At 35.3% G+C, this 14,640-nt stretch overlaps 1 protein-coding gene across 1 annotated transcript in view; it reads left to right on the forward strand.

Annotated features, from left to right (window-relative positions):
• Positions 1 to 1,643: 1,643 nt before the first annotated feature.
• Positions 1,644 to 14,640, forward strand: part of LOC122403568 (deleted in malignant brain tumors 1 protein-like) — a gene marked incomplete at its 5' end in the record, with an annotated part of 233,446 nt that continues 220,449 nt past the window's right edge. The window contains one exon of the mRNA XM_043407160.1: positions 1,644 to 1,710. Within this exon, the coding sequence (XP_043263095.1) occupies positions 1,644 to 1,710 (67 nt within the window). The remainder of the gene's footprint in view (positions 1,711 to 14,640) is intronic.

Here is a 14,640-nt window from a genome sequence, read left to right on the forward strand (position 1 = left end):
AAAGATATGTGATATAGTATTAGATGTGAAAAAAAATATTAACATTCATATTGAGCGTATATCCAAATTTCAACAGTTCCTTTAACCAGATTAATTAAAATCGTGTTAGTTTTGTTGAATAGAGGCTAACAGATTATCGAAGCAATCGAAATTTCACGAAATAATCATTGCAAGTAACATCGAAGACATTTATTATAATTATTACGAATTAAATTATCCGAATAATTTATTTGCTGGTTGTAATAATTTAATAAACAATCCAGAAACGCGTATTAAAAGAACTAAAACTTTAAACGCGTGCAGTTCGGAAACTACCAGTGTTTTATTCATAATTAAGCCATTATTAGAAGCGACAAGGCTTCCTCTTTGAAATGATTTTTGGTTTTTGGAAATCCGACTTTCTTTTTTTGGAGATATTGCAATTTATGTAAACAGGTAATTTTTTAATTTGGACTATCTCTGTCTCCATCTGACGCGTCGCGTCGGGTCTCTCTCTCGCGCGTGAGTTGAGACAGTCACGTGACTAGGAAGTCGTGGTATTACCAAGAATTTACTACGCATTGTTTACTATTTACGCGCGCGCGGTCAATGAACTCGCGACGTGACAATGAAACGTAAACAAACGCTTCGATCCGGAACTAGCCATCGCATCGACTTGAAACAAAAATCGTCATATCTTGACGTATGACTCGTTTTAAAGGGCATTTCATCTTCAATCCGATGTCTATATCAACTACTATAAAATATGCTGTCTTCTATATTTATTTTGATACTTATTTTGACGCTATGCACCCAAAGAAGTTACAGCCATTCCTATTGCTTATACAACTTGTATGCGACGAATACGGGATTATAAATTGTTTACTTAATTGAAAATGAGTTTAAATTTCTATTAAATTGTCTATATTACACGTCGTGGCATTAAAGCCACTTTTTTAAGTGTATACAACACACAGGAGATAATTGTTATGATTTTATGCAATTCGTCAGTTTATTTCCATGGTAAAATTACTCGTTTCTCAGGGGTAATTAAATACTAAGTACAGATGAATATTGCTCATTGAAAACCGGAGTAAATTCGTAATAGCTCGGCCCTCCTCCTCCACTTCCTCCACCCTCGAGACTCAGTTACGGTACGTTCCGGGTAATTTAAAATTCCACGCGCTCACCGGAAGAATCAATTTGACAAATCGCCCGTCCCGCTCGTTTTCCATTCCGTAAAAGGATCCCGGGCGTGGCTCTTTTCCGCGTGTTTCGCAACGAAAAGTCTGCCCGGTCGAAAATTCGGTACAACGGCGCTCGCACGGCTGCCTCTGTATATCCAGATCGTTCGTGCGTGCCGCGCGGAGGAGCCCATGCCCGAGAGGGTTCGTTTGCTTTCCTCGAAACGGATAGCAGATGAACGCACACACGCTCGTGACGTATATCCTCGCGGATATTTATGCACGCGCGCAATCGCTCGCTCCTCGCCGTAATTAGTGCTACCGCGATTTCATTGCGAATCGCGGGCGCCCTCCTCCCGACGTAGGACCGCCCCTGTCGTGGATTTTAATCAGCGTATAATTATATTAGAAGAAGGTCGGCGCTGCGGAATAGTAATTAGACGGGACGTTTATGAAAAATGCTTGTGGTTTTTGTTTCAGATGCAGAGAGCGGTGCTACTGCTCTGTTGGCTGCCGCTCCTCAACCACTGCCACGCCGTACATCCAGGTAAGGGGTAAATTGTCGCCTGAATAAATTGTTACCTTGGTGTGAAAGTGGTAATTATTGAAATTAATCTCTTTTCTCCCCCGTTATCGGGGTCTTGTTCAAATTGAAATATTATGCAGTCTCTGTGGCAATAGGAGATAGGGGAGGTTGAGTCATCCATTGTAATTGTTCTCCAAATTGTCTAAAAAATGGAGATCCAGAAAGTTTGCAATTTTCACCGATTTTTACGGAGATTGTTTTCACAAAAGGACTCTTATCTCTGGGATCGTTCACCGCGGGCTACGTGGGAAGCGTGTTCTGCAATTTTGATCAATTTCCGCGAGGCACGCTATTATGGCGTTCGTTTGTTTCAATATTTTTTTTCATTCTCTGTATTTGGGTCACTTTTAGTTTATCAATCATATCCCGTATGTTAATTCTGAACGAGAAATCTTATTCGTGATTTTTAATCAAATTTCTGCTTTACAAAAGTATTAAGAATATCTATATTTTGATGTGGTATTTAGTGGTTCAATTTTACACGAGTGCCGCTGTATAATTGTGTTTCGGTGTGTGCAAGAGTGTGAGAATCTGTGTACCACTTAACAACTGTATGAAATTCGCAGCGTTGCGTCGTATACTGCGTGTTGTGATCTGGATTCACGCGTGCTCGCCTAAACGCAGTCCCGAATTTCGAAGGAAATTCTGCCCTACGAGTTTCCGAAAGCCAGTTGAGCCCGCGTGAAGGGAAATCCCTTTGAGTTTTCGAACACAGAAGCTGCATCGCGCGAGTGGTCGTCTGAAAGAGGCTTTACTAGCGAATGTTTACTAGTATCGAGTAAACTGAATGTGTACTTAAATGTTTTCAGTTCACATTATAACGTCGTTAATGAACGTTATTTAGATTAAATATTCAGTCGCGCACGTGTGTAGGGTAGCAACTGTCAAGATATGATTTCTATACCGTGACACGTGTTGATTAAAATAGTTAATATCTAGAGAGTGCGTGTAAAATGGTTTAATCTTTTTAACGATAAGGTAAAAAGAACTGTTCTGATCTGCGTTGGCCAGGTTCCGCTAATAAAAAATTTGTGCGAGTTACAAATGTTACGGTAAAGTAGAACTGAATTCATTAAATGAACAAAGGAACACAGTTCGTAAACTCAAAGCTTTGAAACTTGCGAGAAGTAAAGCATGAAATTACATGGCTTTCGAAACAAACTGACTGTACCCAATTAGTAAATGGAAACATACACCAGGGAGTATAAATAAGGGCTAGTAAATTTGTTATATAATAATTATCGAAAGATGCATGATTTTAAAGTTAGTCCAACCACAAGGCCCCTAAAATCTAGATTTCCTACTTTGCAAATTGATTAAAAAGTACTTCTTCGTAACCTCTTTTCATAGATATAATTATATTACATGTTCCATTTTATATTTTCGAATAAAAACCTGTATTAAACTCAGTAATTACGACCGCTCTTGAAAATAAAATTATAATTATTCGAGGTAAATATTTTTTTTTTTTTTTTAGTTCGTACATGGTGGTAACAAAGTAAACAGAGATTTCGTGTTGACGAATGAGATTTTTTAATTAAATTCATCAAAAAGAAACCTCATACACCAACACAAGATTTCTATTTATTTTATTACTCTCATGCGTAGGATAAAAACAAAGTTATTTTCTCTGAAAAATTAGAATGGAACCTTTATGATATAGTTACAAGTTCCTTTTTGCAATCTTAATTAGTAAAACTAGTTTTATAAATCCGAATTTATATTATTCTATGCGCATTTACATGCACCGATATTAAATAAAATATCAAAGTTAGTGTTGGAATCTTTATTTTATTTGTGAAAGTGGATTTACCATAATAGTTTGATATTTGTAGACGATTGATACAGTTATAATAATAATGGAGAGGGAGTTCACGTTAAAAACAAATAGACAGGAATTCTTTTATTGCACAAGGGACTTTTATTTCACAGTACGTTAACTGCACAGTCTTTTTATTTCACTGAATTCACTCGGATTTCTCGTTTTCTCAATTTCATACGTGAAGTCTTTCCTCCTATCTCGCCATCTGCGTTCTCACAGATGCACCTTGCACTTGAAGAATTATTTCCGTATTACGAATTATTATCATGAAAGATGCCCTGCGTACATTTTACACAATTTTTATAGTACCAGACTCATGATTTTAAACATGCTTTTACGCATTATTGCTATAGGCTCTCACTATGTTCGTGGAGCCGTTTTATTTAGTAAATAGAAGATTCAATACTATTTACAACACTTGAATTTATTTACAAATATGTACATGTGTTAACAGTTTAAATTTCAATGTTCTTACTGGTGTTCTTATGGAGTTCTTGTGTTATTCTAACTTGGAAAGTCTAATGACCCGCGATTTTATACATATTCAAAAGGAGGTGGAAACCTTGTGTACCAATCAAACCCCTGCCCATCCCTCGTGGGCCAGTCCTCAGATATTCGAAATCCCACCCACTGAGGGTGGTACAGGGGTGGGTATGGTCCCAAAGTACGGTGCTCAACGACTTGAGAGTACGGCAATTTGCTTTGTACCCTAAGGTACTTGTTCAATTGCCAATCAAGTAATTTAACTAATATTAAGTAAATAAGGGGTCCGCTAATAAGTGTTGGAATTCCCAACAATTGTAATCAGAAGCGATGCATCTTTCGTGCGTTTGTGCATATGGGCAAAATTATTTTTTGCGTTCCACTCAGAAGCACTCTTCTCGGCTGTCAATGATAGCATCCAGCAATCCAACGAGATTGATGGATGCCTCGTTTCCGGTTATCGTGCAAACGTAAGTTGCGTTTCCACGGCACGGTGGAGTTAACTTATAGTCGTACGTCGAGTATCTGAATGCATTAGTATCCAGGCAACATGTTGGACAAAAACAGTGGTTCCGTCATAGCAAACGATGGCCTGTCAGTTTTACTCTGTGTCGCGAATTACAGGGACACTAGTTCCTCCTGTATCGCGTTACTTATTTATGTCATATCGGAAGAGTGTAACATGTTTCACCTAGCGTCGTATGCAATTTCAGACAGCGTTGGACAGTCCAGTTATACACTACAGACTTCATAGTCATACTCTAGTTGTTATGAAATATAAGTTCATTTAAAGTATTCGATGAAGTACTCCCCTCTATAGTTACTCTTTTATGTGGTTTATATTGTAACTTCGAAATTTCCCTTGTGGCGCGCTTACTATGGTTTTACGTAAATTATTATAATCATAAAGACTTGAAATCTGTAGTATTACGATTATTTCATCCGGTTTATATAATTATACGTAACGTCATTCTGTTATAAAATATTTATTATTACATAGAAAGAGTAAGTCCCATTACTATAATTATAGACAGCCATCCCTTTTTTTGTAAACGTTTCACTTTTGTTTCATATAGTCCTCTCACTAATTAATCGAAAGTACAACTTAATGATATCAAATATGGCGGACGGTCAGGGGCATCGATGTTCAGGCTCTAATTGTAGGGTTCCTAAGTTATATCGTGCATATGGGCGTTGAAGAATGATCATACACGCGTCGTGTGCGTGCCTGGGCTGCCTTGTTTAATTTTATGCGCGGTCATTAACGCTTTGCTGATTGCATAGGAGAGAGACAAATGGTCGCAGCTACTATTTATCTGTCAGTGTATATCGCAGAGGTATCTAAGGGCGAAACACTTGTTACGAAAATGATAGGGTAGGAACTGTTTCGTCTCGATTAAAAATGTAGATACAACATACACTTCGTTAAACTAAACGTATGTTGATGCATGAATTAAAAATAAATTAAGTTGTAAAATTATTATTACACAGTGAATTTGATAATAGTTTATTACTAAATTATATTTTAGAAAAATACTTCTTCAAATCTTATTCATCAAGAAGAAATTAAATAATTCAATTTTGTTATTTTACTATTCATTTAAAATTAATGTTCATGTATATAATTTGCCCAAGATTAATTATTAAAGTGCTTTCGAAACAGAAACACTATGTATGTAGAAATTACACATAGGAATTAGAAGTCATTGAACAGTTTAATACGTAATAGTCGTAACACATCGCTAAAAATACATGAAACATCGTACGTGAAAATTTTAATTGTAAAACCGAAGTATTTCTGCGAAGATGTAAAGTATATAGCTGTCTACAAATTAAAAGTTGTAATTTCAGTTATATGGTAGTAGTTACTGCCAGCGTCATGAGAAACGAGATCCCTTATTACTTCATTTCGCAGAACGTAATGAGCACTTTCAAATATGAATTACAACCTATAAAGTGTAACCCGTAACAATAAACGTACTCAAGCTCGCGGAGTGGATGAACAAACGGAATTTAAAATGAAGGATAAAATTTGGAATTAATATTAATTAATTAAGGATCCCGGTACGACTAATATAAAATTTGCGTGTCTGCCTGGCAATTTAACGTACTAAAGGGAGTAATTTATGTAGTGTATATCGCGCTGCTTAATTACACCGTGAAACGCATCTAAGATATGCTTGTTAACTGCGAATAACATTAAACGCTGTATACCGTGTACCTCAAAAACCAACCAGACGAGTATTCGAAAACTTATCTCTAATTATCACATTTAAACTGACGATGAATTTCGAATGATAACCAGAATACATACATATACTGCTGTTCGCTATGCATTATTCATTACTCATTAAAATTCACAAGTAAGATCGTAACTTTGATAATCCTGCATTCGTTTCCACATTACGCTGAAACAGTAATTAATTAATGCTCCTACTAATCGCGATAAACGAACTTTTCGACACGCGCTCTGATACGCCATTCGAATTAAAACTTTCACACGAATATACAGAGTATTACAGTAATTATAGGGAAACCGGGAAAGGGGTGATTACTAGTAATTTCGTTTAATAAAATGTTCAATTTTTAAATTCTTGTTGATACTGTAACACGAAATGTGAGATACACAGTTGCACTATGATTATTTGGACACGCAGTATATAAAGGTAAAATATAATCAGTGTAGTGTAAGAGGCGAGGTGCTGTTAAAAATGCTGTTATAAAAGGTAACCTTAATATTCGAGGCAACGTGAAATCCTAGGCAGCAAGTCACGCATTTCGTTCGTTCCACTTTTCAGTTAATGATATTTGCAAGATTATTCGTAACTAACTTGATGATCTGCGTACCGTAATTAGTCGTGGCATAATTGTTTTAGATTATACGCAGTCGTACTGCGCGAACTCAACCTAGATTAACGTTAAACACTGTCTCATGCAGTCCAAACGTGTCTACTCGCGACTATTTTTACAGTTTCTTCAGCGATTTATCTGACCTTTCCAGACACGGTTACAATTAACGTCCGGTTAAAAATATCGTAAAGAATGTTAACGTGCACGCGCGAAAGAAATTTACATTTTCTTGACCTTAATCTATCGGAACATTTGTAGAGCGGGATACCCCAAAAATACCGTTTAGGGTGTTTAATATCTGTTAATTTATTTAGAAGACCTAGAAATAAACGTAGGGAGAAAATAAATAAACCAGATAAAATTTTTCGTGTTTATAACCTTTTTGCGTTTTTCAAACACGTTCCTGTAAACACGACAGGAGAAAAACAGTAACATCGAAGCGGAAGTAAAACACTGCCCGGAAATTGTTTCTTTTTTCATAGACATTCATCTAACGGACAGTAGCGGGAAAATTTACTTCGATGCTAACGATTCGTTAAACCAGAGGGGAGACGCAGTTGTAATAATGATTACGCTGAACAAAAATTACGATTTTAATTAAACTCCGTCCACGCCAAAAGAGTCTCACGCGAGAGATAACGAACCGGGGTTTTATTTAGTGCGCTGCACGGTGTAATTAAATGGCGAAGTTCCGTAAGAATCCGAAGACTATCGTTAAATCCTGGTTTGAAACGAACATCGAACGTTTCTCATGCGTTTACATATCTTAAAGAACAGGAAAACAATTATTTAATCGAAATGAGATGAGAAGGCTGTACTAAACACGTGTAAACATTGGAATTCATAGCGAGTATAATTCACCTAATTATTATGATTTATCCTTGCTTTCTTAGGACGACTTATACGTAATGTCGCATTTATATTATTATAGCACGTACATCGAATTTGCGTAATTTTGAGAAAGTGTTGTAGAATTGAAAAAGATCTGACGGACTTCGAAACGATTTACACGCGTGTCTAGTATGTATACTTTGATGGTGTTAATTCAAGAATGGGAAACCTCTACAAACTTGGGAAATTACAGGCAAACCTACTGACGTTTCCCTTTATACTATAACTTACACCGTAACCAAATACATGAAACAGAAATTACTGTCTAGGTAGATACGCCGGCGATATTTGGAAAACGAGGAGATCCACGTACAAGCAGAAAGAGGAATGTTCCGGGTTTCATTACATACAGTGTACACACATTCTGCCAGCGTTATGTAAAAAGTGGATCGCATTTAATTTGGTGAACCGTGCAGGGCAAACGGTATTCATTGCTTCCGCTGGCATCATTGAACGTGTTACGTCGCTTCGTTCGTGTCGCATATGTGGTTAACAGCACGGAACAAATGGTATTTCATGCATTCGTTTGTATCCCTCTTTGTCGCCCCTTGTCAACTGTTTACCTTGCGTTTTCGTCAGTTTCGCGAACTGCCATAAATAAATAGTTAACAACAAAACAAGCGCGCCCGTTGATGTCGTTGACGCTTGATTAAAATTTATATTAGATTGTTCGATGGTAGTGTTTCTTAAAATATAATATGATTTCGAGTCTTTCAAAATATGAAAAATATTACGACTCTTGTGCTTTACATCTATTTACTTCCTACCAATTGGATTTCGATTGTTTTTCTAATATACTCACTATAGTATCGATACTCCATCTGAAAGTATTAGTGTAACTAAGACTTCGATACTTATCGATATCTCCGAGTACTTTGGTATTCAATCATTGCAAGCTTATACAGGGTGTACGGTCACCCCTGGGAAAAATTTTAATGGGGTATTTTAGAGGCCAAAATACGACGAAAATCAAGAATACCAATTTGTTGATGGAGGATTCATTAAAAAGTTATTAACGTTTAAAGTTCCACCTGTACTGAATTTTTTTCTCGAAAATGCGCAGGATTTCGGGGGTATGTCTATTCATAAAAAATAATTGTAATTGAGCCCTGCAACCAAAAATAATTTTTTTAGAACGATTTGAAAAATTTTTTTTTCGTCGTAAAATTTCACACCTTCTCGCATTTTTTTCTAGAAAATGGATAGGGTTTCGGGGGTATATCTATTCATAAAAAATGATTGTAATCGACCCTTGCAACCGAAAATAATTTTTCCAGAACGATTAGAAATTTTTTTTTTAAAAGGCACCTAATTAGATTTCCGGTAAGGAATTTTTTTCTCGAAAGTGTTTAAGATTTCTGGGGTATATGTAATGACTAAAAATGATTGTAATTGATCCCTGCAACAGAAAATAATTTTTTTAGAACGATTTGAAAAATTTTTTTTTGTTGTAAAATTTCACACCTTCTCAAACTTTTTTCTGAAAAGTGGGTAGGATTTCAGAGGTATGTGTATTCACCAAAAGTGATTGTAATTGACCCCCGCAATCAAAAATAATTTTCCCAGAACGATTTGAAATTTTTTAATTTTGTCGAAAAATTTCACGCATACTAGAATTTTTTTCTCGAAAGTGGGTAGAATTTCGAGGGTATGCCTAATGGTAAAAAGTTATTGTAATAGAATCCTGCAACCGGAAATAATTTTTCCAGAACCATTTGAAATTTTTTTTTGCCAAAAAATTCAGGCGCCCAACTCCTGTTGATTTTTCTTTAAAATTCGTTTTTCATATGTAACTAATTTGGTTGACGCTGTACGGAGAAGTTGTCTAATACTTTCTTGTAGGTACCCATGAACTCTACTTCCATGTTAAACTTCAGTGAGATACGTTCACTATTGTAGGAGTTGTGGCAGTTTGAAAATTAGACCAGTTTTAGGGGTTTTTTCTCAATTTACGGTGACAGGGAACAACTTTTTCAATATTGTTAGAATTTCTACATGTACTCCACTAAAATACGCGTTGCTTGTATTTTAAAAAATTGAAATCCTCCAATCCGTTCAGAAGTTATGACGTTTTAAAGATTCGCATGAAAGTTCGGGGTAACATTTCTGGCCAGAAATTATATTTTCGGAAAGGAATTTTTGCTCGAAAATGGTTAAGAATTCAGAGGTATGTCTATTCACCAAACATGATTGTCATTGACCCCTGTAGCCAAAAATAATTTTTTTATAATAATTTGAAATTTTTTAATTTCGTCGAAAAATTTATCCACTTACTCAATTCTTTTCTCGAAAATGGTTAGGATTTCGGGGATATGTGTATTCACCAAAAATGATTGTAATTGAGCCGCACAACCAAAAATATTTTTTTCCCATTAAAATTTTTCCCAGGGGTGGCCGAACACCCTGTATAGTAATAGAATTCAAAGGTTGCAATTACAGGTGCCAGGATTTGTTCTTACCGCGAATATACATATACTACGTTGCAGTCTAATAGTGAGCTTTCGAACTGTAACACTTAGTCAGTAAGCAATCAGACTCAATTTGCATAAAGCATCAGATGTTAATCAGGCCGTGACAGGTACACCGTCGAGCACATCGTACAGTGTATCTCATTATTGTTAGTCGTGTTCTGTTGTTTATGTTCATTATACTTACTGACTATAAAACGTATTTCCCGCATATTCAGGAGATTTTCCTAAATTTCACAAACGCAGGTTGCATTAACTGGTTATCGGCAATAAAAACAAATACTCGTTATTTGTAACTAAAAATATTTTAATCGAAAATAATTGCTATCCCATAACTTTTCTTTATTTTGGTTATAATGATCTGAGTCTCTGGTTAGTACGTGGAATCATGCAGTTAAAAAGCATTGCTTTTCGTTGTAACGATTTCGCCAGAAAGTTGAATATTCCGTGGCAGTTATTTCCAGTGTCATCCTTCCCAACTGAATTCACTGAAAACTCGTCAGACAAACTGTGTATAATGCGTTCTGACGCAACTGTCGCGATAATTAGTTGGTCGCGGTATGACCCACTAGCCGAGGAAGAAGTTCAGATATAATCAATTCAGCTGTCAAGTCGTCATGAATAATTTCGCTTTGGATAAGTTTCCGCGAAAATACGTTGCAAATCTTGGTGTAGCTTCGGGACAAAAGTTAGCTATTACAATTTAGACTGTCGGGAGAATATAATCACTTCTGACTTATATAAAGTTGTCGCTAACATGAACGTTAAGTGGCTTCATTTAAAAGGAATGACAGTTCACATTGAATGTTCGTTATATTATTATTATTAACCACTGCTAATATTACACTGAAGTGGATCGATAGCTTATACATATAATTTTTAAAAATATTTTTGACAATATCATACAACAGAATTGTAGTTGGAATCTTTTTCAATATAATAAGATATATAATATAAGATAGGAGGACAAGGTTTTCTTTAAAAAATAAAAAAACTGTAGTTTCTGCAAGTTTGTTACAGATTCTTTCGCGTGTTATTTTGTATATATTTAGCTACATATTATATATTTCTTACATAAACATATATTTAGCAAAATAGGATCAGTTCTCGAAAACAGAAAGAATAACTTTCTGACATACCCGATGGAGGGAAATTGTGACAAACATGACAGAGAGTACCGTATACGTTGGTGTCAGCGATACAGTGATTTATGAGGCGCTAGCTACTACACGGTCCTGGATTGTGTAACTTGTGTCATAACATTCTGACACGCGCCACTTCATATTAATATTGCAAAGTTAATATTTGATATTAATTATTAGATTGAGACCGTACGCGAATGTAAACTCTAAATTCCAAATAATGACTTCGACCGTTGCTCTAACAAGGAACCATCGCGAACGGTCCGGCTTCGATTTTGATGAAACTTTGTACACTTATAAAGCAGCCAAAAATAATCGACACGTATTTTTTTTTAGCTGCGGTAACTCGAGTTTAAGGGGTGAAACCACCCCTTGAAGTTTTGGCTCGAAACGGCTATCTCGAAAACGGAAAGACATACAAAAAAATTGTTAATGGGCGAGGTTGATGGTTTCTTATGTACAATAACATGGTGTTAAAAAATTTAAAAAAATACAATTTGTTTATAACAAAAAAAAATTTATTAACTTAATTTTTCATTTTATTGAAATTTTCATAATGACAAAAAATGACGAGCATTTTATTCCAAATCCATTGGTATGCGATTTTTTAAAATTGCCTCCTACAGTTTTGCAGATTTTGATGATTTACATCTTGCGCACACATCCATTATGGTAGTAGCCGTTCTAACTTTGATTTTAATGAAGCACTGTAGGCTTGCACTAAAAAATATGCAAAAAGTTGATCCTTGACCCCGCAAAATGAGAAAAACCCCATAAAAATGGTCCAATCTTCAAACAGCCATAATTCCTACAATAGTGAATATATTTCAATGAAACTTTTTTCTGAAGTAGAGCTCATAGGTACCTACAAAAAAGTATTGGCCAACTTTTTTGTAGGGCGTCAAACAAAATTATTAAAAATGAAAAACGAATTTTTAAGAAAAATCGACAGGGCGTAGGTGCCTAAATTTTTCAGCGAAAAAAAAAAATTTCAAATCGTTCTATAAAAATTATTTTCAGTTGCGGGAGTCAATTTCAATCATTTTTGGTCAATATATATACCCCCGAAATCCTACGCACTTTTGAGAAAAAAATTCGAGAATGTGTGAAATTTTTCAACAAAATTAAAAAATTTCAAACCATTCTGAAAAAATTATTTTCGGTTGCAGGGGTCGATTACAATCATTTTTGGTCATTACACATTCCCCCGAAATCTTGGGCATTTCGGAGAAAAAAATTCAGTACGGGCGGAACTTTAAACGTTAATAATTTCTTAACGAAGCCTCCATCAACAAATTGGTATTCTTGTATTTTTCCCGATTTTGTCCTCTAGAAGTAGTGTAAGCCTACAGTGCTTCATTAAAATCAAAGTTAGAACGGCTACTACCATAATGGATGTGCGCGCAAGATGTAAATCATCAAAATCTGCAAAACTGTAGGAGGCAATTTTAAAAAATCGCATACCAATGGATTTGGAATAAAATGCTCGTCATTTTTTGTCATTATGAAAATTTCAATAAAATGAAAAATTAAGTTAATAAATTTTTTTTTGTTATAAACAAATTGTATTTTTAAAAATTTTTTAACACCAGGTTATTGTACATAAGAAACCATTAACCTTGCCCATTAACAATTTTTTTGTATCTCTTTCCGTTTTCGAGATAGCCGTTTCGAGCCAAAACTTCAAGGGGTGGTTTCACCCCTTAAACTCGAGTTACCGCAGCTAAAAAAAAATACGTGTCGATTATTTTTGGCTGCTTTATAAGTGTACAAAGTTTCATCAAAATCGAAGCCGGACCGTTCGCGATGGTTCCTTGTAAGTGGCACGTAACACGATTGAAAATGGAACACCGACGGCACCTTTTTCGCATTCTAAATGTACGCTTGCTTCGGTCGAGGATGACCCAACGATGACATCAATTATTTAGTTTCCAACGGAATGTGCTTATGCGTTTGGACGGGCAACAAAGTTTAATAATACCGGTTACGGGAGGTGGCAAAAGTTTGACTCCGCCAGTACTCTCTGCGGAGATTGGTGTACACGCAAAGTTCCTCCTGCGCATCCATTAAAGTCGGAAGTACGTCGATTCGGGCGCATCTATTAAGAGAACTATTTATTTCGTGCATCTAAGTATGCAGCAACGTTGCTATAATTTCTGCGAACGTATAATTACTCGAACTTAAATTAACGTTTCCAGTTTTATTGCGGAAAATGATTGCGTTGCATTTTAGACTCAAACTCGAAGACTTGGTAAAAATAAGTTCAAATTATTAAGAAAACAATTCTTTACACGAGTAAATTTTTATGGTAGTTTGAATATTTATAGAAGTTGTTACTATTGCTTGTCAACTTTAACGCATATTGGAAAAGATATATGAAAAACTGTGCTAGAGAATCGCGTATTGTACAGAGAAGGATGTGAACGACTATTCCCATAAAAGTGGTATTTAATAAAAATGCCGAAACACGTGAATATACATTTGGTCCGTCCAGCAGCATATTTTTCTTCCTATGAACGTTCGGGTCAATTATGAATTATTTGCAGAGTCACAAAATATTTATCCGGTTGGGTTACTCTCTATAAAATTCGATGACACAAACAACCATGTATCTTTTTTTTATTACTCATTGAAACACGTATTTCCCAATTTGTTTCGATCGCGTCGATTGCCTGTTTCTACGCGAAATTTATATGGGGCCAAATAAAAAAATACGTCATTCCTTCGGGGTATATTAAAATATTATTCTTTCTAAATTAACTTCACAGACGAAGCACATATCTAAGTAACTAAATAAATGATTTTTATAATAGTGTTCGGGTGCCCCTCACCTGTTGCACTTTTATTTATTTAAGATTCTATTTTGTTACGCGCATCCATTATTTTCTGTATCGTTTTATAACAAATACTCGCTCTTCAAATATGCTTTTTATATATATTTTGTTTTTGCTCCCAGTATCATATCTAGGAATTTTATTTTAATTTCAAAAGTATTATGTATTCTTCAAGAGGACTAAAACTACACAGATTATTTAAGTTTCAGAAACATTAGTTAGAATAAATATTATATGAGTATAAAACTAATTTTAATCTGTGTAAATTTAATGTTCACATTCAAACTTGTGTGTTTCTAATTTTTCTATAACTCTTACTACTATTCTCTCATCTAGATGCATAGTCTGCTCGATTTGCAAAAATATTAGCAATATAGTTTTAAACGAGTTCTCCCTATATG

This window comes from Colletes gigas, unplaced genomic scaffold (genome assembly GCF_013123115.1).
Source record: "Colletes gigas isolate AHSC1104 unplaced genomic scaffold, ASM1312311v1 Colletes_gigas_Sc00061, whole genome shotgun sequence".
In the NCBI taxonomy this organism is placed as follows: Eukaryota; Metazoa; Arthropoda; class Insecta; order Hymenoptera; family Colletidae; genus Colletes; species Colletes gigas.